Source organism: Oncorhynchus tshawytscha, unplaced genomic scaffold (genome assembly GCF_018296145.1).
Source record: "Oncorhynchus tshawytscha isolate Ot180627B unplaced genomic scaffold, Otsh_v2.0 Un_contig_648_pilon_pilon, whole genome shotgun sequence".
Classification (NCBI taxonomy): domain Eukaryota; kingdom Metazoa; phylum Chordata; class Actinopteri; order Salmoniformes; family Salmonidae; genus Oncorhynchus; species Oncorhynchus tshawytscha.
In genome coordinates, this window is record NW_024609353.1 from 50,827 (window position 1) to 75,294 (window position 24,468).

The 24,468-nt window shown below is 42.6% G+C and overlaps 1 protein-coding gene across 1 annotated transcript; it reads right to left on the bottom strand.

The window, feature by feature from the left end:
• Positions 1–3,152: 3,152 nt before the first annotated feature.
• il26 (interleukin 26) lies at positions 3,153–6,727 on the bottom strand. The gene is made up of 5 exons (XM_042314973.1): positions 6,482–6,727; positions 6,331–6,390; positions 6,077–6,214; positions 5,034–5,105; positions 3,153–3,728 (listed from the first exon to the last, which is right to left on the bottom strand). The coding sequence occupies exons 1-5, from the start codon at positions 6,653–6,655 to the stop codon at positions 3,621–3,623; spliced, it is 552 nt and encodes a 183-aa protein (XP_042170907.1). The 5' UTR covers positions 6,656–6,727; the 3' UTR covers positions 3,153–3,620.
• Between the last annotated feature and the right edge of the window lie 17,741 nt (positions 6,728–24,468).

Genomic DNA, 24,468 nt, shown 5'->3' on the forward strand with positions numbered 1-24,468 from the left:
TCAGATGCAGTAATTGAATAACCTACAGTAATATAGGAGCTCAGATGCAGTAATTGAATAACCTACAGTAATATAGGAGCTCAGATGCAGTAATTGAATAACCTACAGTAATATAGGAGCTCAGATGCAGTAATTGAATAACCTACAGTAATATAGGAGCTCAGATGGAGTAATTGAATAACCTGCAGTAATATAGGAGCTCAGATGCAGTAATTGAATAACCTACAGTAATATAGGAGCTCAGATGCAGTAATTGAATAACCTACAGTAATATAGGAGCTCAGATGCAGTAATTGAATAACCTACAGTAATATAGGAGCTCAGATGCAGTAATTGAATAACCTACAGTAATATAGGAGCTCAGATGCAGTAATTGAATAACCTACAGTAATATAGGAGCTCAGATGGAGTAATTGAATAACCTGCAGTAATATAGGAGCTCAGATGGAGTAATTGAATAACCTGCAGTAATATAGGAGCTCAGATGGAGTAATTGAATAACCTGCAGTAATATAGGAGCTCAGATGGAGTAATTGAATAACCTACAGTAATCTTGGAGCTCAGATGCAGTAATTGAATAACCTGCAGTAATATAGGAGCTCAGATGGAGTAATTGAATAACCTACAGTAATCTTGGAGCTCAGATGGAGTAATTGAATAACCTACAGTAATCTTGGAGCTCAGATGCAGTAATTGAATAACCTGCAGTAATATCCAAGTTTCCACAGACAAGCTGTCCACAGACAATCTCTAGGAGCTCAGATTTTACTTAGTAAAACAATATTTGGAAGTTGATAAATGTGTTGGTAGTCTATAGCATAGCGTCTTCTCTTTTCAGCAGAAGCCATCTGAATTTCCAACATGTGTTGGTAGTCTATAGCATGCGTAATTGAATAACTCTTTTCAGCAGAAGCCATCTGCTTTCCAACATGTGTCTTGGAGCTCAGTATATAGCATAGCGTCTTCTCTTTTCAGCAGAAGCCATCTGCTTTCCAACATGTGTTGGTAGTCTATAGCATAACCTCTTCTCTTTCAACAGAAGCCATCTGCTTTCCAACATGTGTTGGTAGTCTATAGCATAGCGTCTTCTCTTTTCAGCAGAAGCCATCTGCTTTCCAACATGTGTTGGTAGTCTATAGCATAGCGTCTTCTCTTTTCAGCAGAAGCCATCTGCTTTCCAACATGTGTTGGTAGTCTATAGCATAGCGTCTTCTCTTTTCAGCAGAAGCCATCTGCTTTCCAACATGTGTTTTTCCTAGATTGTAATCTGAAATATTGAGAAAGGTCTGTTTTGTCTGCCTGCTGTTTGTTCACTGACGCTTCGATCACACCGACAGTGTTTACATTTTGGTGACACCAGAATGACATTCATTTCCAATCAAACGCTGCGTTTGCGTTGTAGAGACAGTTGCAGAGCGTTCAGTGTGGTGCATTCGTTGGATTTATCGAACATATGAGTCAAACTGAATGACAGAAATGGTAGCAGAAGGTGAATGTGTGACAGAAATGGTAGCAGAAGGTGAATGTGTGGACAGAAATGGTAGCAGAAGGTGAATGTGTGGACAGAAATGGTAGCAGAAGGTGAATGTGTGGACAGAAATGGTAGCAGAAGGTGAATGTGTTGACAGAAATGGTAGCAGAAGGTGAATGTGTGGACAGAAATGGTAGCAGAAGGTGAATGTGTGGACAGAAATGGTAGCAGAAGGTGAATGTGTGGACAGAAATGGTAGCAGAAGGTGAATGTGTGGACAGAAATGGTAGCAGAAGGTGAATGTGTGGACAGAAATGGTAGCAGAAGGTGAATGTGTGGACAGAAATGGTAGCAGAAGGTGAATGTTGAACTGTTGTTGAACTGTTGTTGAACACAATAACAGATGAATCTGCGTATTATTTTGCCAATTGTCACTGTTGGTGTCTTCGAAGACAGATTTGCTGCACGTTCCCGACTGTAGAGTTCCTTGTTATTGGGCTACAATCCACAGCTATTTAAATATATATATTTATCCTCTGTGGCTAAATTTTAGGTCTTCTCGTGGTGTAGTAGGCTATTCTGAATGATTTAATTTATTTTTAACAGACAGCGGTAATTCTTTAACTTTGGCATTTCAATTTATCAGAGGTGCTGCACACTTCGCGCGATTCTATAAGGAAATAAATGATGAAGTGCAACGCAGGAGAGGTGAGAGTTGCAGGGTCATGTCTACCAGGGCAGAGAGATGAGAGTTACAGGGTCATGTCTACCAGGGCAGAGAGATGAGAGTTGCAGGGTCATGTCTACCAGGGCAGAGAGATGAGAGTTACAGGGTCATGTCTACCAGGGCAGAGAGATGAGAGTTGCAGGGTCATGTTAGGGCAGGGTCATGTCTACCAGGGCAGAGAGATGAGAGTTACAGGGTCATGTCTACCAGGGCAGAGAGATGAGAGTTGCAGGGTCATGTCTACAGGGCAGGGCAGCAGAGATGAGAGTTACAGGGTCATGTCTACCAGGGCAGAGAGATGAGAGTTACAGGGTCATGTCTACCAGGGCAGAGATGAGAGTTACAGGGTCATGTCTACCAGGGCAGAGAGATGAGAGTTGCAGGGTCATGTCTACCAGGGCAGACAGGGTCATGTCTACCAGGGCAGGAGATGAGAGATCATACCAGGGCAGAGACATGAGAGAAAAGGAATCTCCTTCTAGTTATGTGAGAGATACTGGTGCAATGTTCACACAGCCACGCGTTTGTCTCAAAGGTTTTGCACAAATCATAAACCCGGTCCAACCCAAATCTACTCATAGAATATTAGGCCTGGGCTGAAAATGTACTTTTCACATGTTTTTTTGTGGGGCAGTAAAATTAACAAAGAAGCAGCTTGAATAAACTTTGATCTCTTTTGTTAGAGTGTTTACATTGCAAAAAGTGAATCAAAATGTTGATGCAACAAGAGGTTCTGGAACAAGACCTTCCAGAACCTAGGCTCAAATTAAGCATTGAGCAGCTTGCAACAAGACCTTCCAGAACCGAGGCTCAAATTAAGCATTGATGCAACAAGAGGTTCCGGAACAAGACCTTCCAAAACCGAGGCTCAAATTAAGCACTGCGTTTTGTCACAAGTCACATGTTTGAAATTTAAGTGCTCATCGTTCCTTCCTGATTCCCTCCTAAAAATCACGAGATTTAGAAAACTCCTCATTTTAGAAATACAAATGGTATTTTATTTTGATAATCAAAAGGCAGACAGATATTTGGTATAAAAAACATTCACTTAAACAATACATTAAATATGATTTGTAAAGACAAAAGTGATTTTAAAAATTATAATTTTGAACACAACTATGTTCACCTGTCACAGACAATAACATCCTCATTTATATGAAAAATAATAATAATATCATATTTTATAAAACAATAAATATGAACCTAAGTAAATATAACTAAAGAAAATACACTTTTCCTATTTAAATACTAAAATACTGATACAATCTTACATGGAGTAGAAATGATTCAAAGCTTTGACAATTGCATTGATGGATGGATGGATGGGTGGATGGATGGGTGGATGGATGGATGGATGGATGGGTGGATGGATGGATGGATGGGTGGGTGGATGGATGGGTGGGTGGATGGATGGATGGAAGACTACTGGCATTTATCCATTGATGTTTCCTTTCTCTCTCTCATGTCACTGATCCACAGGAGGACGGTCTTGAACTCTCCGATGGCCTTGTAAATCCCATTGGTGTCCAGCTGCCAAAAGAGGGAATGAATAGTTAACAACATATCATAAACACTCTCTACTTTTGGATACTAAAGTCATAGGGGATGGAACTGATTGGATACTATAGTCATAGGGGATGGAACTGATTGGATACTATAGTCATAGGGGATGGAACTGATTGGATACTATAGTCATAGGGGATGGAACTGATTGGATACTAAAGCCATAGGGGATGGAACTGATTGGATACTAAAGCCATAGGGGATGGAACTGATTGGATACTATAGTCATAGGGGATGGAACTGATTGGATACTAAAGCCATAGGGGATGGAACTGATTGGATACTATAGTCATAGGGGATGGAACTGATTGGATACTATAGTCATAGGGGATGGAACTGATTGGATACTAAAGCCGTGGGGGATGGAACTGATTGGATACTAAAGTCATAGGGGATGGAACTGATTGGATACTATAGTCATAGGGGATGGAACTGATTGGATACTATAGTCATAGGGGATGGAACTGATTGGATACTATAGTCATAGATGGGATGGAACTGATTGGATACTATAGTCATAGGGGATGGAACTGATTGGATACTATAGTCATAGGGGATGGAACTGATTGGATACATAGGGGATGGAACTGATTGGATACTATAGTCATAGGGGATGGAATGGACTGATAGGGGATGGAACTGATTGGATACTAACATGATGGAACTGATTGGATACTATAGTCATAGGGGATGGAACTGATTGGATACTATAGTCATAGGGGATGGAACTGATTGGATACTATAGCCATAGGGGATGGAACTGATTGGATACTATAGCCATAGGGGATGGAACTGATTGGATACTATAGTCATAGGGGATGGAACTGATTGGATACTATAGTCATAGGGGATGGAACTGATTGGATACTATAGTCATAGGGGATGGAACTGATTGGATACTATAGTCATAGGGGATGGAACTGATTGGATACTATAGTCATAGGGGATGGAACTGATTGGATACTATAGTCATAGGGGATGGAACTGATTGGATACTATAGTCATAGGGGATGGAACTGATTGGATACTAAAGCCATAGGGGATGGAACTGATTGGATACTATAGTCATAGGGGATGGAACTGATTGGATACTATAGCCATAGGGGATGGAACTGATTGTGAAGTCACAGAGGAGCAGATAAGAGTTCAATCTCAGGTAAATGTCAACCGTTGAGGAATCATTAAAACAGGTCAATTAGATCTAGAGATGAGTTTTGTTGCCATAAAGCATCGTGATGAGATGTGTAAGAGGGTTGGATAAGTCATATTCACCTTCTTAAATGTGTTCTCCATCTTCCTGATGGTTGTCTTGGTCCATGTTGGTCTAGTTGGACACTCCACCAGCTGTAGAGAGGAAGAACAGTCAGTTGTCTTTTCTGTTTGTCTGTCCGTCTACTATATCTTACAATAACATGGGTGGGTGGTCAGTGTGTTCTGCAGGTATACAACTACATCCTTCCTGCTAGTCTACAGTAAAAGTCCCTGGAAGAACCTTCTGGGCTGCCACACTGGCAGAACCTTTCCAGTTGAACCTGGAACCTCTCTGAACAGGGTCTTTGAGGAACCCCTGTGTAAATGTTGGAGCCAGAACCTTGTTGTGGTGGGAGGGGTTCCATTTTGAGCCTTTTATATTGTAGAGGTGACAGCCTATCAGATTGGAGGTGGGGCTGATTGGAGGTGGGGCTGATTGGAGGTGGGGCTGATTGGAGGTGGGTCAGATTGGAAGTGGGTCAGATTGGAAGTGGGGCTGATTGGAGGTGGGGCTGATTGGGGCTGATTGGAGGTGGGGCTGATTGGAGGTGGGGCTGATTGATTGGAGGTGGAGGTGGGGCTGATTGGAGGTGGGGCTGATTGGAGGTGGGGCTGATTGGAGGTGGGGCTGATTGGTGGGGCTGGGGTGGGGCTGATTGGAGGTGGGGCTGATTGGAGATGGGGCTGATTGAGGTGGAGGTGGGGCTGATTGGAGGTGGGTCAGACTGGAGAATTTCAGACAATTATTTTTGGTCACCCGTTAGTGTAAATGTAGTTCCTGTTCATCATATTAAAATGTTCCTTGAATATTTATGAATATTACATATTACAATATTCATAATTTAACCATTGCTGATAACATACAGTAATAAAGTGGTAACTATTCTAACTGTGGGATTTGCATCGGCTCTTGAGGAAGTCATACACCTCTGTTAGCCTCATTGAAGCCACAACACTGTCAGTGTTTAACCTTAACATGTGATGACAATACAACAGAACAGATGAAATGACATTTCCTCTAACAAGTGGTCAAATAAAGAACTATCTTAAAGTTCAATACTCACACAAGATTGCACATCTGTTTTCAGCCTGGCCAGAAGATCCTCAAAGTGTTTGGGGTAGAGACCTTCCAAAGAGTCCTGGTTGAACACGTTGGAATAGACATCCAATATCTTGTTGATTTCCCAGATGCCAAGTTGTTTCTAAAAAATAAAATGAAAACAATTCAGGTTTTGTTGCTTTGCTTTGTTTAATAAAATGCAAAAGTAGTTCAGTAACAGTCTATGTTTTGATTTATAAATATGATTTATAAATATACCTTAGCACACGTTGTACAGATTTTGGGCAGAAGTCTTTCATATATTTTTCTGGGGAACGTCTGTAACAAAATACATTTAAATTAATTACTACGCACATAACAATACTTATTTAATGGACTTGAAACAGTATTAAAACATGTTTCTACTTACTGGTAAAGAGTTAGTGAGAGTTTGTGTTTTGTTGAGTAATTCCTTGATCAGTCTGGGAGAGACCGTCCGTTGGAGACAGTTTGGTCTGTCGCGTCGTTTCTCGCCATGAGCGCGTCCATCCAGGTGTCCAATCAGCGCCAGCAGACCAACCGTCACCAAAATCACAGCGCGCATCTTATCGGTCTTATTGTTTAGAGTCGTAATTAACGGCGAAGAGAAGAGCAGAGAATCAGAACTGTAGTTTGACAGTCTGCACCGGTTCTTTCATGTTATATACCCATCACTTCACCTTTCAAAAATTCCCACAGTCGAAACGTGATGCTTAAAAGTGTAACAACATTTCGTTTGCGCCAAATTTCCCTGGAGTGGCCAGCACGCATTGGTGCTGAGCTTGCTGTTATCTCTCTTTCTGATCTACGAAGTCCTGAGGTTAGACTTTCTTGTTTGTTGTGGTTTTGCGTTCTAGAGAGGGTTTACCACTTCGAGATTACTGGATGGATAAAACGAGGTTGAAGGTTCATGATTGGGGTTATTCCCCCGTCAAGCAGCTGTAGTTCCATTGAGGTTAAGGAAGAGATGCGTCTCTGAGTATCTGATGCTCTACATCCAGTATCTTCTTGATAACTGCTGTTCTGTAGGCTTCTAAACGGTGCTCCTCTCTACTAAATGTGAACCTGACCCACTCATGTGCTTTAACAGCCTACTTTCTAAACTTTTATTGTAATATCATAGTTAATATGCCCTTTCTGGGAAATAATTTAGATAAGACGATTCAATTTTGTTTTTATGACTTGTAATGATTCTACTACTGAGGAGGGATTGATTCATTATTTGTTTTAAAAACATTGTTTATTTTGTGTCATAAATGTAAAACACTCAATTAAGCATTTTACTGATATCATTCATACGATACATCATCATCATGATCATCATCATCACTCTGGTTTAATACAGACAATAACAAAACTGCAGGAATGCAGAAAATCTCTTGCTGACACATCTGTCTCTCCTTTCTGGTGCATCAAGCTAACAGTGGTTTTGTGGAGGAGGAAACTGTAATGGAGCAGCAATGGCCTCGAACTAACCCAAAGCTTTTGCCGTGTCACTCTCACTCTCTGTCCCTCACTGTTGGTCCCCAGGTCCAATGGGGTTCGTTCCGTTTTGTAAGGTTGTCTGGCACTTACTGGAAGAGGTTGGTTCTGTTCATCCCTGGGTAGGATGAGTTAGCAACTCTGCTCTCTCCCCCTGATCTGCGTTACCCACTTAAACCAGGTCATCCTCCTACATGGTTCACCACTGCCAGGTCGGGTCTGACCCAGATAGGTGGAGTTGTAGACGTCTGCACGTCGCCTTTCGGCTCCAATCTAAGTACTCTATGAGTCAATGTGGTCAGAGACAAACTGGTTCTGACGACTGACTGAAGAGTTCAGCTGAGTTCCAGTCAGAACATTCAACGGTGTGTTGTATGGTTTAAAGGGTTAAAAACCTCCATCCGTTGGACATTGAACCATATGGAGAAGGTGGAGATCAAATCATTTGACCTGCTACTGTGACCAACTGCATTTAAACCCTGGTCGTCTGTGGAGCAAAATACAATGATAGTGTCCTCAATTGTCTTCCCCGTCATCATAATGTGTCTCATTCTCCTTCCATCATAACTGGGTTAGTCCTCTGTCATAAGAACTGGGTTAGACCTCTGTCCATAAGAACTGGGTTAGACCTCTGTCCATAAGAACTGGGTTAGACCTCTGGCATAAGAACAGGTTGGACCTCTGGCATAAGAACAGGTTGGACCTCTGGCATAAGAACAGGTTGGACCTCTGGCATAAGAACAGGTTGGACCTCTGGCATAAGAACAGGTTGGACCTCTGTGCATAAGAACAGGTTGGACCTCTACATAAGAACTGGGTTAGACCTCTGTCCATAAGAACTGGGTTAGACCTCTGGCATAAGAACAGGTTGGACCTCTGGCATAAGAACAGGTTGGACCTCTGGCATAAGAACAGGTTGGACCTCTGGCATAAGAACAGGTTGGACCTCTGGCATAAGAACAGGTTGGACCTCTGGCATAAGAACAGGTTGGACCTCTACATAAGAACTGGGTTAGTCCTCTGCCATAAGAACTGGGTTAGACCTCTGTCCATAAGAACTGGGTTAGACCTCTGGCATAAGAACAGGTTGGACCTCTGGCATAAGAACAGGTTGGACCTCTGGCATAAGAACAGGTTGGACCTCTGGCATAAGAACAGGTTGGACCTCTGGCATAAGAACAGGTTGGACCTCTGGCATAAGAACAGGTTGGACCTCTACATAAGAACTGGGTTAGACCTCTGGCCATAAGAACTGGGTTAGACCTCTACATAAGAACTGGGTTAGGTCTCTGTCATAAGAACTGGGTTAGACCTCTGACATAAGAACTGGGTTAGACCTCTGTCATAAGAACTGGGTTAGACCTCTCCATAAGAACTGGGTTAGACCTCTGTCATAAGAACTGGGTTAGACCTCTGGCATAAGAACTGGGTTAGGTCTCTGTCATAAGAACTGGGTTAGACCTCTGTCATAAGAACTGGGTTAGGTCTCTGTCATAAGAACTGGGTTAGACCTCTGGCATAAGAACTGGGTTAGACATCTGTCATAAGAACTGGGTTAGGCCTCTGTCATAAGAACTGGGTTAGACCTCTGTCATAAGAACTGGGTTAGACCTCTGTCATAAGAACTGGGTTAGACCTCTGGCCATAAGAACTGGGTTAGACCTCTGTCATAAGAACTGGGTTAGGTCTCTGTCCATAAGAACTGGGTTAGACCTCTGTCATAAGAACTGGGTTAGACCTCTACATAAGAACTGGGTTAGGGTTAGGTCTCTGTCATAAGAACTGGGTTAGACCTCTGTCATAAGAACTGGGTTAGAACATAAGAACTGGGTTAGGTCTCTGTCATAAGAACTGGGTTAGACCTCTGTCATAAGAACTGGGTTAGACCTCTGTCATAAGAACTCTGTCATAAGAACTGGGTTAGACCTCTGGGTTAGACCTCTGGCATAAGAACTGGGTTAGACATCTGTCATAAGAACTGGGTTAGACCTCTGTCATAAGAACTGGGTTAGACCTCTGTCATAAGAACTGGGTTAGACCTCTGTCATAAGAACTGGGTTAGACCTCTGTCATAAGAACTGGGTTAGACTCTGGCCATAAGAACTGGGTTAGACCTCTGTCATAAGAACTGGGTTAGACCTCTGTCATAAGAACTGGGTTAGACCTCTGTCATAAGAACTGGGTTAGACCTCTGTCATAAGAACTGGGTTAGGTCTCTGTCATAAGAACTGGGTTAGGTCTCTGTCATAAGAACTGGGTTAGGCATCTGGGTTAGGTCTCTGTCATCAGAACTGGGTTAGACCTCTGTCATAAGAACTGGGTTAGGCCTCTGGGTTAGGTCTCTGTCATCAGAACTGGGTTAGACCTCTGGGTTAGGTCTCTGTCATAAGAACTGGGTTAGACCTCTGTCATAAGAACTGGGTTAGACCTCTGTCATAAGAACTGGGTTAGACCTCTGTCATAAGAACTGGGTTAGACCTCTGTCATAAGAACTGGGTTAGGTCTCTGTCATAAGAACTGGGTTAGGATCTCATAAGTTAGGTCTCTGTCATCAGAACTGGGTTAGACCTCTGTCATAAGAACTGGGTTAGGCCTCTGGGTTAGGTCTCTGTCATCAGAACTGGGTTAGGCCTCTGGGTTAGGTCTCTGTCATCAGAACTGGGTTAGACCTCTGGGTTAGGTCTCTGTCATGAGAACTGGGTTAGACCTCTGTCATGAGAACTGGGTTAGACCTCTGTCATAAGAACTGGGTTAGACCTCTATCATCAGAACTGGGTTAGACCTCTGGCCATAAGAACTGGGTTAGACCTCTGTCATAAGAACTGGGTTAGACCTTTGTCATAAGAACTGGGTTAGACCTCTGTCGTAAGAACTGGGTTAGGCCTCTGGGTTAGGTGTCTGTCATCAGAACTGGGTTAGACCTCTGTCATAAGAACTGGGTTAGGCCTCTGGGTTAGGTGTCTGTCATAAGAACTGGGTTAGACCTCTGTCATAAGAACTGGGTTAGGCCTCTGGGTTAGGTCTCTGTCATCAGAACTGGGTTAGACCTCTGTCATAAGAACTGGGTTAGACCTCTGTCATAAGAACTGGGTTAGACCTCTGGCCATAAGAACTGGGTTAGGTCTCTGTCTTAGGAACTGGGTTAGGCCTCTGGGTTAGGTCTCTGTCATCAGAACTGGGTTAGACCTCTGTCATAAGAACTGGGTTAGTCTCTGTCATCAGTACTGGGTTAGACCTCTGTCATAAGAACTGGGTTAGGTCTCTGTCATAAGAACTGGGTTAGGTCTCTGTCATAAGAACTGGGTTAGGTCTCTGTCATAAGAACTGGGTTAGGTCTCTGGTCATAAGAACTGGGTTAGACCTCTGGTCATAAGAACTGGGTTAGACCTCTGTCATAAGAACTGGGTTAGACCTCTATCATCAGAACTGGGTTAGACTTCTGTCATCAGAACTGGGTTAGACCTCTGTCATAAGAACTGGGTTAGGTCTCTGGCCATCAGAACTGGGTTAGGTCTCTGGCCATCAGAACTGGGTTAGGTCTCTGGCCATCAGAACTGGGTTAGACCTCTGGCCATCAGAACTGGGTTAGACCTCTGTCATCAGAACTGGGTTAGACCTCTGTCATCAGAACTGGGTTAGACCTCTGTCATAAGAACTGGGTTAGAACTCTGTCATCAGTACTGGGTTAGGTCCATACTGCATGGCAGCACAGCTGCATAGTGCACAAGATGCCTCTGACTGTCCCATAATGGCACCACGTACAGCAGAACAGGTAATGTCTCTCTGGATACAGCTAGTCAGAACATTATATAGTCTGTTACATTAGATATATCTAGTCAGAACATTATATAGTCTGTTACATTAGATAGATCTAGTCAGAACATTATATAGTCTGTTACATTAGATATATCTAGTCAGAACATTATATAGTCTGTTACATTAGATAGATCTAGTCAGAACATTGTATAGTCTGTTACATTAGATATACTAGACAGACAGAACATTGTATTGTCACCATTGTGGGGGTCACAGTTAGGAGTTGAGAGGTGTGGTGGTGGGGGGGGGGGGTCACAGTTAGGAGCTGAGAGGTGGTGGTGGGGGGGTCACAGTAAGGAGCTGAGAGGTGTGGTGGGGGGGGGGTCACAGTCACTGTCACCATGGGGTAATTCTGGGTAATTCTCAGGAAGATACATCCTCCGTTTCCTCTGCTGATGTGGAACAGGAAATAGCTGTAAAAACTCCAGGTCTTTATCTCTCTGTCTGTTTCATCACCTTAAACACTCCAGAGGTGGAATACAAGAACCTGGCCCGGCCATGCCCCCGGCCACGCCCCCGGCCACGCCCCCGGCCAAACCTCCGCCAGTTACTTCCCCTGGCCTGCCTGTGGAGCAGAGAAGAGCAGAGTGGAACCAGGAAGTAAGTGTTTACCTGTCTCAGGTGTCATCATGTTGTCATTTACCTGAACTGGGGAAGCAGGGAAACTTCCTGATTGGACAATCCCACTGTTGGAGCATGCTTTCTGCATGACACCATACACACACTCATGCACCAACACACCCTCACACACCCACACCCAAACACACACATGGAGACACACACACACACACACAAAACACACACATACACACAGACACAAACACACTCACACACATGGAGACTCACACACACACACACACACACGGAGACACACGCGTCAACGATAGTTGACTGTCCCAAGGTTTAGATAATATGTTCCAGACTCCCTCAGTAAACACCATCCAAGGTTTAGATAATATGTTCCAGACGACTCAGTAAACACCATCCCCTCAGGTTTAGATAATATGTTCCAGTCAGTAATAATATGACCATCCAAGGTTTAGATAATGTTTTCAGAGCATAATGACAGTTCCAGACTCCTCAGTAACTGTACCATCCAAGGTTTAGATAATGTTTTCAGAGCATAATGACAGCCCTTCTGCTTCTGTCATCAACTCTCACTGATTTGTGACTTATTATATATTGTTTGCTATAATAATGAAGGCCTAAATTGCCTGTGTAATTTTACTGAAAATTGTTCCTATTTCAATATCACAGTCTGTAGATGTTTTCCCGACTCAGATTAAGTCTTAGTACTGGACTCAATGGAGAATCTCCAGGAAACTGGCCCAATCAATTTAGGAACCATTTATTGATGAATTCACCCTTAAACCTTGCTGTGTGGTCGCTGTACACAGTGAACAATGTATTTCTATGGGAAATATAGGTGTGTGCTGAATGTGTGAATTTAATGTTGTTTGTATGTTCAGCGTCTAAAGATCTTTCTGGAAAAATAAAGATATTCTACCTCTGTCTAAGTCAATAACGTACACTGTAACTTCTGCTGTCTAAGTCTATACTGTATTCTAGTCAAGACTCCTCCTATATAACTACTGTATTCTAGTCAAGACTCCTCCTATATAACTACTGTATTCTAGTCAAGACTCCTCCTATATAACTACTGTATTCTAGTCAAGACTCCTCCTATATAACTACTGTATTCTAGTCAAGACTCCTCCTATATAACTACTGTATTCTAGTCAAGACTCCTCCTATATAACTACTGTATTCTAGTCAAGACTCCTCCTATATAACTACTGTATTCTAGTCAAGGCTCCTCCTATATAACTACTGTATTCTAGTCAAGACTCCTCCTATATAACTACTGTATTCTAGTCAAGACTCCTCCTATATAACTACCTCCTATATAACTACTGTATTCTAGTCAAGACTCCTCCTATATAACTACTGTATTCTAGTCAAGACTCCTCCTATATAACTACTGTATTCTAGTCAAGACTCCTCCTATATAACTACTGTATTCTAGTCAAGACTAACTACTGTATTCTCAAGATATAACTACTGCTGTACACATTTAAAGTTATTCCACGTCTGTCTAAGTCTATAACGTACACTGTGTAAAGACAATAATATATTTGACAAGAAGAATGTGTTTTTGAAAAGTGTTTTATTTTAGGAATCTTAGGTTACAAACACTGTGGTAAATTCAATACTTTCCCCATGTTACAGACAGCTGCATTCACTTCCTCTATAAACACAATCACTTTATAGTAAAATATATATTTGCTCAATAGATGTAATTATAACTTAAACATTTCATCATCATTAAAACAATGATAATAACTTAAAAATGCAATAAATTCTCTGTTTAAATATATTCTCCAAAAAGATAAATAAATCTAGTATTATTATTGTGTCCAGCACAAGATGTAGACAGTAAGGGCCACCATGGGGCTACATATGAAATGCTCAAGACCCTGCACATCTGATGTCAACAGAATCAGGACGCATTTGAAATACATTTCACCAGTTTGCATGTTGCTTAGTAACAACAATAAATAGATCAATAATAAATAAGCAATGCAAAATGAATACAAAAAAACCCACACAATATCCTTATAGGATATAAGGTACAGAAACATAGCATGACTAAAACCTAGATGTACATCTCTGTGTGATGATATAGGATGATGTTGGATCTAGATGTACATCTCTATGTGGTGATATAGGATGATGTTGGATCTAGATGTACATCTCTATGTGATGATATAGGATGATGTTGATGTACATCTCTATGTGTTGATATAGGATGTGTTGGATCTAGATGTACATCTCTATGTGATGATATAGGATGATGTTGATGTACATCTCTATGTGATGATATAGGATGATGTTGATGTACATCTCTATGTGGTGATATAGGATGTGTTGGATCTAGATGTACATCTCTATGTGGTGATATAGGATGATGTTGGATCTAGATACATCTATATGTGATGATATAGGATGATGTTGGATCTAGATGTACATCTCTATGTGGTGATATAGGATGATGTTGGATCTAGATGTATATATATATGTGATGATATAGGATGATGTTGGATCTAGATGTACATCTCTATGTGATGATATAGGATGATGTTGGATCTAGATGTACATCTCTGTGTGATGATATAGGATGACGTTGGATCTAGATGTACATGTCTATGTGATGATATAGGATGACGTTGGATCTAGGCGTGCACACAGAAGTCTTTCAGGAAGGTGAAGAGGATGTCAATCTCTCCAATGGCTTTCTTGATCCCTTTCCCCTCCTCCATCTGAAACAACAAACCAAAAACAATGGAGGTTTTAGACAAAGATCACATTCAATCAAATGTACAATGCATTCATTTTCACTTTGATTCATGCATTAACTCTTGTTCATAACTTTGTTTATCGTGTTTCTTTGTGACAAGTATGAAAATGATCAAGTCTGAACAGGGTATCCTGGAGAATTACCTCGGACAACTTCTTGCGGAAAGCAATGCTGTGGTGGTGGTCATTGTAGTGTTTAATAGCCTTGAAGAAAGAGAAAAAATCAGTCACTTTCTCTGATATAAACACCATCTCTACACAATATCACACTTAAGATCTCTGACTAAGAGAGAGAGGAGGAAGAGGAAGAGGAAGAGAGAGAGAGAGAGATGAAGTTGGACGGACGGACGGACGGAGAGAGAAGGGGATGAAACAAAGGAGTGTAGGTGAAGCAGATGACAGAGAGACAGACAGACAGACAGCCAGACAGACACATTGGAAGGTGTTGAAAAGGTAAAGAATGGATGAAGAGAGAAGGGGATGAAACAAAGGAGTGTAGGTGAAGCAGATGACAGAGAGAGAGACAGACAGACAGACAGACAGACAGACAGACAGACAGACAGACAGACAGACAGACAGACAGACAGACAGACAGACAGACAGACAGACAGACAGACAGACAGACAGACAGACAGACAGACAGACAGACAGACAGACAGACACATTGGAAGGTGTTGAAAAGGTAAAGAATGGATGAAGAGAGAAGGGGATGAAACAAAGGAGTGTAGGTGAAGCAGATGACAGACAGACAGACAGACAGACAGACAGACAGACAGACAGACAGACAGACAGACAGACAGACAGACAGACAGACAGACAGACAGACAGACAGACAGACAGACAGACAGACAGACAGACAGACAGACAGACAGACAGACAGACAGACAGACAGACAGACAGACAGACAGACAGACAGACAGACAGACAGACAGACAGACAGACAGACAGACAGACAGACACATTGGAAGGTGTTGAAAAGGTAAAGAATGGATGAAGAGAGAAGGGGATGAAACAAAGGAGTGTAGGTGAAGCAGATGACAGAGAGGAAAACTTACACAGCCGTGTTCCTTCAGGTCTCTGCTGACTCGGGCCAGGTCTTCCTTCAGGGCAGGGAGTTTAGGATGATGCTTGTCCTGCTTCTCCTTAGTGGTCAGGATGTTACTCAGGTAGAAGTCCAGGATGTTAGCATGCAGGCAGCAGATGTCTCTGTGGTTCTGCCGTTGGAGACATCAGTTCAAAGTTCAGTTCAAAGGCATCAATTCATTAGTATGATATGGTTAGTATTGCCTACAGCTGCATCAGGTGGTAGAAATAGAAAATACAACACTAAACTAAATACCATTTCACACAAGCTGTAAAATAATGTAGACTAGACATGGATGAACGTGACATTACTCATTGGTTTAATAGACAGACCTTTTTAGTATCGATGTCTGGCATCAGTTTAGTGTCAGTATCGATGTCAGAACTTTGCGCCTGTTGAAACAGACAGGAATGGCATCATTAGGCTTTTTAAAGTCATAATCATAATTAAATAAACCCGAATAAAAGGACTAAATAATAGGCTACTAGTTCTACAAATAGAATATATTTAGTTTAGTCCTACAATTATAAGCCATTATGGAATATGAAATATGATAAAGTAACTTACATGTTGAGCCACCTGCTGTACCATGGTGTCGGTATCCGCGCTGTGCAGGGGGGCGCTGAGCGGGCGATGGATGGAATGCGCCACGGATTCGCGCAGCAGACAGACGCTCATCACCACTACCACAGCGGCTACGAGTTGGACGGTGCTGAACTTCATATTGGCTCCGGGAGATTTGTCTTTCTTCAGTTTGAATAATAATGCGAAAATATCACAGTTCACCTGGAAAGAATAAATTACAGTCAGATAACTTGTTTTGATTTAGGTCAGCCTTATCTAATCCTATAGACTACACGCTACAGGTGATCATAAATCTATTTTGTAAGAGAGACCTGTTGTGATACTACAACCAAGATTGCAGATTAGGCTGCTTACCTTGCGGGTTGGTTTGGTAGGTTGTCATGTTTTCTACCTGGTAGGGACAGTATTTATATTGTCTAGGAGACGTCATTGTGGTTCCTTTCTCTGCATTCAGGTCAATCCGCGGGTATCCCCCCTCCCTTCCGGCTTCCCTACCTGGGTTAACCAGGTCAACGTTATTACACCGAATTGCAAAACTATACACAAAAATAACATCATAGGCAGAAAAAAAGAGAAGGTGATTTATGAACAAAAAGATGACATAATATAAATACGTGTGTGTTCCTAAATGAATGACATGTGGAATCAGTCATTCGTCAAAAAGAGAAGTGATGGCGAAGGGTTCGGGATATTGTGCCTACGTCACCCAGTTATTAATATTTGACATGATTACGTCAGGTTTCTTCTCCTCAAGTGTTTTAGGATGCTGGAACACCCGATAGAGTAAGTGTATAACGCTCACTGTAAATTCCCCTTGATGAAATGAAATATATGGACAACACTGCAAACAGATCAGCCATTGAGGCCCAGGCTCTACACACATCATGATGTTTACAGTAGATCATGTCCCACATCCCAAATGGCACCTTATTCCCTTTATAGTGCACTACTTTTGAACAGGGCCCATCAGGCTCCGGTCAGAAGTAGTGCACTATGTAGTGAATCAGGTACCATTTGGGACTTAACCCAATAAAGGAGAGCTGGTGCGCTTGAGACAGATTGAGGCAGATTCAGCACACAGGAGTTGCCAAGTGACCCTCTGAGAGCTTGGGTACATCCCAAATGGCACCCTATGTAGTGCACTACTTTTGAACAGGGCCCATAAGGCTCTGTTCAGAAGTAGTGCACTATAATAGGGAAATAGGGTGCCATTTTGGGACACGTGATTTTGTTCAGCCATAGTGGGAAACCACTAGGCTCTTTCACAACTCGGGGCATTTTCCCTCGTTATTGGCAACTGTCATCAAACACAGTGGGACGTGTTTCTTTGAAGCAGACCAGTGAAGCAGACCAGTGAAGCAGACCAGTGAAGCAGACCAGTGAAGCAGACCAGTGAAGCTGACCAGTGAAGCAGACCAGTGAAGCAGACCAGTGAAGCTGACCAGTGAAGCTGACCAGTGAAGCAGACCAGTGAAGCAGACCAGTGAAGCAGACCAGTGAAGCAGACCAGTGTCCAGCTACATTGTTCCATGTTGTTATCTAACGAAACGTGTTTTCATGCGTCATTTTACAGAGTACCATTTTCATACCACATTGAAACAGGCGGAGGGATAAACCACTGAGACGCACATCATGGGCTGTTACCTGGTTATATTACCTGATGACTGTTACCTGGTTATATTACCTGATGACTGTTACCTGGTTATATTACCTGATGACTGTTACCTGGTTATATTACCTGATGACTGTTACCTGGTTATATTACCTGATGACTGTTACCTGGTTATATTACCTGATGCCTGTTACCTGGTTATATTACCTGATGACTGTTACCTGGTTATATTACCTGACTGTTATATTACCTGATGACTGTTACCTGGTTATATTACCTGATGACTGTTACCTGGTTATATTACCTGTTATATTGACTGTTACCTGGTTATATTACCTGATGACTGTTACCTGGTTATATTACCTGATGACTGTTACCTGGTTATATTACCTGATGACTGTTACCTGGTTATATTACCTGATGACTGTTACCTGGTTATATTACCTGATGACTGTTACCTGGCTATATTACCTGATGACTGTTACCTGGTTATATTACCTGATGACTGTTACCTGGTTATATTACCTGATGACTGTTACCTGGTTATATTACCTGATGACTGTTACCTGGTTATATTACCTGATGACTGTTACCTGGTTATATTACCTGATGACTGTTACCTGGTTATATTACCTGATGACTGTTACCTGGTTATATTACCTGATGACTGTTACCTGGTTATATTACCTGATGACTGTTACCTGGTTATATTACCTGATGACTGTTACCTGGTTATATTACCTGATGACTGTTACCTGGTTATATTACCTGATGACTGTTACCTGGCTATATTACCTGATGACTGTTACCTGGTTATATTACCTGATGACTGTTACCTGGTTATATTACCTGATGACTGTTACCTGGTTATATTACCTGATGACTGTTACCTGGTTATATTACCTGGTTACCTGGTTATATTACCTGATGACCTGGTTATATTACCTGATGACTGTTACCTGGTTATATTACCTGATGACTGTTACCTGGTTATATTACCTGATGACTGTTACCAGGCTATATTACCTGATGACTGTTACCTGGTTATATTACCTGATGACTGTTACCAGGCTATATTACCTGATGACTGTTACCTGGCTATATTACCTGATGACTGTTACCTGGTTATATTACCTGATGACTGTTACCTGGTTATATTACCTGATGACTGTTACCTGGTTATATTACCTGATGACTGTTACCTGGTTATATTACCTGATGACTGTTACCTGGCTATATTACCTGATGACTGTTACCTGGCTATATTACCTGATGACTGTTACCTGGCTATATTACCTGATGACTGTTACCTGGCTATATTACCTGATGACTGTTACCTGGTTATATTACCTGATGACTGTTACCTGGCTATATTACCTGATGACTGTTACCTGGCTATATGACCTGATGACTGTTACCTGGTTATATTACCTGATGACTGTTACCTGGTTATATTACCTGATGACTGTTACCTGGTTATATTACCTGATGACTGTTACCTGGTTATATTACCTGACGACTATTACCTGGCTATGACAGACCAACCTCGGGGCCTTCCTGGTAAATTACCTGACTATTACCTGGCTATGACAGACCAACCTCGGGGTCTTCCTGGTAAATGACCTGACTGTTACCTGGCTATGACAGACCAACCTCGGGGTCTTCCTGGTAAATGACCTGACTGTTACCTGGCTATGACAGACCAACCTCGGGGTCTTCCTGGTAAATGACCTGACTGTTATCTGGTTATATTACCTGATGACTATTACCTGGCTATGACAGACCAACCTTGGGGTCTTCCTGGTAAATGACCTGACTGTTACCTGGCTATGACAGACCAACCTCGGGAGCTTCCTGGTAAATGACCTGACTGTTACCTGGCTATGACAGACCAACCTCGGGGTCTTCCTGGTAAATGACCTGACTGTTATCTGGGTATCAAATAAAATCAAATAAAATTGTATTGGTCAAGTACACATTTTTAGCAGATGTTATTGCGGCTGTAGCGAAATGCTGGCGTTCCTAGTGCCAACAGTGCAGTAACATCTAACAATTCACAACAATACACACACATCTAAAAGTAAAGGAAAGCTAGGACGAGCAACGTCTGCGTGGCATTGAGTGAAATACAGTAGAATAGAACACAGTGGAGGCCTTGTCAGTTGTACAACTGAAATGTGTCTTCTGCATTTAACCCAACCCTTCTGAATCAGAGAGGTAGGTACGGGGGGGGGCTGCCTTATTCAACATCCACATCTTCAGTTCCCGGGGAATAGAGGGTTCACTGCCTTGCTCAGAATGACAGATTTTTACCTTGACAGCTCGGGGATTTGATCCAGCAACCTTTCGGTTACTGGCCCAACGCTCTAACCACTAGGCTACCTGCCGCCCCAGTAAACACATATAAGATGAGTAAAGCAGTATGTAAACATTATTAAAGTAGCCAGTGATTCCATGTTTATGTTTTTGTGGCAGCAGCCTTTAAGGTGCCGGGTTGGGTAAGCGGGTGGTAGCCGGCTAGTGATGGCCATTTAACAGTCTGATGGCCTTGAGATAGAAACTGTTTTTCAGTCTCTTGGTCCCTGCTTTGATGCACCTGTACTGACCTCGCCTTCTGGATGATAGCGGGGTGAACAGGCACTGGCTCGGGTGGTTGTTGTCCTTGATGATCTTTTTGTCCTTCCTGTGACATCGGGTGCTGTAGGTGTCCTGGAGGGCAGGCAGTGTTTCCCTGGTGATGCGTTGGGCAGACCGCACCACCCTCTTGAGAGCCCAGCGGTTGTGGGCGGTGCTGTTGCCGTACCAGGCGGTACAGCCCGACAGGATGCTCTCAATTGTGCATCGGTAAAAGTTTGACAGGGTTTTGGGGGACAAGACAAATTTGTTCAGCCTCCTGAGGTTGAAGAGGCGCTGTTTCTCCTGCTTCACCACACTGTCTGTGTGGGTGGACCCTTTCAGATTGTCAGTGGTGTGTACGCAGAGGAACTGGAAGCTCTTCACCTTCTCCACTATGGTCCCGTCGATGTGAATAGGGGCGTGCTCTCTCAGCTGTTTCCTGAAGTACACAATCAGCTTCTTCATTTTGTTGACGTTGAGGAAGAGGTTATTTTACTGGCACCTCCTCCCTGTAGGCTGTCTCATCACTGTTGGTAATCAGGCCTATTACTGTTGTGTCATCTGCAAACGGCATGATTGAATTGCAGGCGTGCGTGGCCACGCAGTCATGGGTGAACAGGGAGTACAGGAGGGGGCTGAGCACGCATGACCAACCATGGTTCCTTCCTGGTAAATGACCTGACTGTTACCTGGGTATGACAGACCAACCATGGTTCCTTCCTGGTAAATGACATGACAGTTACCTGGGTATGACAGACCAACCATGGTTCCTTCCTGGTAAATGACCTGACTATTACCTGGGTATGACAGACCAACCATGGTTCCTGGTAAATTACCTGTTACCTGGGTATGACAGACCAACCATGGTTCCTGCTAAATTACCTGTTACCTGGGTATGACAGACCAACCATGGTTCCTGGTAAATTACCTGTTACCTGGGTATGACAGACCAACCATGGTTCCTGGTAAATTACCTGTTACCTGGGTATGACAGACCAACCATGGTTCTTGGTAAATGACCTGTTACCTGGGTGTGACAGACCAACCATGGTTCCTTCCTGGTAAATGACTTGTTACCTGGGTGTGACAGACCAACCATGGATCCTGGTAAATTACCTGTTACCTGGGTATGACAGACCAACCATGGTTCCTGGTAAATTACCTGTTACCTGGGTATGACAGACCAAACATGGTTCCTTCCTGGTAAATTACCTGTTACCTGGGTATGACAGACCAACCATGGTTCCTTCCTGGTAAATTACCTGTTACCTGGGTATGACAGACCAACCATGGTTCCTGGTAAATGACCTGGCTGTTACCTGGGTATGACAGACCAACCATGGTTCCTTCCTGGTAAATTACCTGTTACCTGGGTGTGACAGACCAACCATGGTTCTTGGTAAATGACCTGTTACCTGGGTATGACAGACCAACCATGGTTCCTTCCTGGTAAATGACCTGACTGTTACCTGGGTATGACAGACCAGCCATGGTTCCTTCCTGGTAAATGACCTGACTATTACCTGGGTGTGACAGACCAACCATGGATCCTGGTAAATTACCTGTTACCTGGGTATGACAGACCAACCATGGTTCCTGCTAAATTACCTGTTACCTGGGTATGACAGACCAACCATGGTTCCTGGTAAATTACTTGTTACCTGGGTATGACAGACCAACCATGGATCCTGGTAAATTACCTGTTACCTGGGTCTGACAGACCAACCATGGTTCCTGGTAAATTACCTGTTACCTGGGTATGACAGACCAACCATGGTTCCTGGTAAATTACCTGTTGCCTGGGTGTGACAGACCAACCATGGTTCCTGGTAAATTACCTGTTACCTGGGTGTGACAGACCAACCATGGTTCCTGGTAAATTACCTGTTACCTGGGTATGACAGACCAACCATGGTTCTTGGTAAATGACCTGTTACCTGGGTATGACAGACCAACCATGGTTCCTTCCTGGGAAATGACCTGACTATTACCTGGGTGTGACAGACCAACCATGGTTCCTTCCTGGTAAATGACCTGACTGTTACCTGGGTATGACAGACCAACCATGGTTCCTTCCTGGTAAATGACCTGACTATTACCTGGGTATGACAGACCAACCATGGTTCCTTCCTGGTAAATTACCTGTTACCTGGGTATGACAGACCAACCATGGTTCCTTCCTGGTAAATTACCTGTTACCTGGGTATGACAGACCAACCATGGTTCCTTCCTGGTAAATTACCTGTTACCTGGGTATGACAGACCAACCATGGTTCCTGGTAAAAAACCTGTTACCTGGGTATGACAGACCAACCATGGATCCTGGTAAATTACCTGTTACCTGGGTATGACAGACCAACCATGGTTCCTGGTAAATTACTTGTTACCTGGGTATGACAGACCAACCATGGATCCTGGTAAATGACCTGTTACCTGGGTATGACAGACCAACCATGGTTCCTGGTAAATTACCTGTTACCTGGGTATGACAGACCAACCATGGTTCCTGGTAAATGACCTGTTACCTGGGTATGACAGACCAACCATGGTTCCTGGTAAATGACCTGTTACCTGGGTATGACAGACCAACCATGGTTCCTGGTAAATTACCTGTTACCTGGGTATGACAGACCAACCATGGTTCCTGGTCAAAATGCCATCAGAAGGTATTCATACCTCTTGACATATTATTGCACATTCTGTTGAGTTACAGCCTGAATTCAAAGTGAATTAAATTTATTTTGATTCTCACACATTTACCCCATAATGAGAAAATGAAAACATGTTGTTAGAATTTTTTTGCTCATTTATTGAAAATTAAATACAAAAATATCAAATTTACATAAGTATTCAGACCTCTGAGTCAATACATGATGAAATCAGCGATTACAGCTGTGAGTCTTTCTGGGTAAGTCTCTAAGAGCTTTGCACACCAGGATTGTACAACATTTAAAATTCTTAAAGATCTGTCAAGTTGGTTGTTGATCATTTCAAGATAGACATTTTCAAGTCTTTCCGGAGATTTCCAAGCCGATTTAAGAAAAAACTGTAACTAGGCAACTCAGGAACATTCAATGTCATCTTGGTACGCAACTCCAGTGTATATTTGGCCTTGTGTTGTAGGTTACTGTCCTGCTGAAAGGTGCATGCATCTCTCAGTGTCTGTTGGAAAGCAGGCTGATCCAGGTTTTCCTCTAGGATGACATTTTTTATCCTAAAAAACTCCCTAGCCCATGCCGATAACAAGCATACCCATAACATGATGCAGTCACCACCATGCTTAAAAATATGAAGAGTGGTATTCATTGATGTGTTGTATTCGCCCTAAACATAACACTTTGTATTCAAGACAAAGTTAATTTCTTTGCCACATTTTTTGCAGTATTACTTTAGTGCCATATTGCAAACAAGATGCATGTTTTGGAATATTTATTATTCTGTAGAGGCTTCTTTTCCCTCTGTGATTGAGGTCGGTATTGTGGAGTAACTACAATGTTGTTGATCCATCCTCAGTTTTCTCCTATCACAGTCATTAAACTCTGTAACTGTTTTAAAGTCACCATTGGCCTCTTTGTGTAATCCCTGAGCGGTTTCCTTCCTCTCCTGCAACTGAGTTAGGAAGGACACCTGTATCTTTGTAGTGAATGGGTGTATTGATACACTTTCCAAAGTGAAATTAATAACTTCACAATTCTCAAAAGGTTATTCAATGTCTGCTTTTATTTATTTTTTACCCATCTACCAATAGGTGCTCTTCTTTGCGAGGCACTGGAAAACCTCCCTGGTCTTCGTGGTTAAATCTGTGTTTGAAATTCACTGCTCGACT

Coding starts and splice junctions, on each gene's coding strand:
- il26 (XM_042314973.1), bottom strand. CDS start 6,655: ATGCGCGCTGTGATTTTGGTGACGGTTGGTCTGCTGGCGCTGATTGGA. Junction 6,215..6,330: donor TCTGTACAACGTGTGCTAAG/GTATATTTATAA, acceptor TTTATTTTTTAG/AAACAACTTGGCATCTGGGA. Junction 3,729..5,033: donor TGGAGAACACATTTAAGAAG/GTGAATATGACT, acceptor CTCTTTTGGCAG/CTGGACACCAATGGGATTTA.